The sequence below is a fragment of the Penaeus monodon genome, chromosome 28 (assembly GCF_015228065.2).
Source record: "Penaeus monodon isolate SGIC_2016 chromosome 28, NSTDA_Pmon_1, whole genome shotgun sequence".
Classification (NCBI taxonomy): domain Eukaryota; kingdom Metazoa; phylum Arthropoda; class Malacostraca; order Decapoda; family Penaeidae; genus Penaeus; species Penaeus monodon.
In genome coordinates this window covers 34,795,857-34,796,261 of record NC_051413.1, presented here as the reverse complement: position 1 = coordinate 34,796,261, position 405 = coordinate 34,795,857, and the positions used below count along the sequence as shown (strand labels likewise).

The window sequence follows — 405 nt, the reverse complement described above, 5'->3', positions numbered from 1 at the left end:
TAACTTCATTATCAATATTCATCAGTCATCATTATGTGAATGAATGAAAGTTCTGAATGCATATTTGTATGGTAAGTCTTGGCAATTACTGCAAACCTTAATGATCCTTCTCTTTTTATTTTGCAGTTTGAACTGGGAGACTACACCTGGCTGACATACAACGAAGTGGATGATATGGCACACAACTTTGGCAAGGGCCTGCGTGTCATTGGGCACAAGCCGAGGGAAAACATTGTCATCTTTGCCGAGACGCGGCAGGAGTGGCTCATGTCCGCTATGGGATGCTTCAAGCAGAACATTCCTGTGTGTACACTCTATGCCACCCTGGGTGACGAGGCCGTCATTCATGGCATCAATGAAACGGAGGTAAAGGGAGAGGAAAAGGAAGATAACTTTGGAGTAGTG

The 405-nt window shown here is 44.4% G+C and overlaps 1 protein-coding gene across 1 annotated transcript in view; it reads left to right on the top strand.

Annotated features, from left to right (window-relative positions):
• Positions 1-405, top strand: part of LOC119591546 (long-chain-fatty-acid--CoA ligase 4-like) — a gene marked incomplete at its 5' end in the record, with an annotated part of 40,482 nt that overhangs the window by 32,628 nt on the left and 7,449 nt on the right. The window contains 1 exon segment of the mRNA XM_037940297.1: positions 127-366. Coding sequence (XP_037796225.1) covers positions 127-366 — 240 coding nt within the window.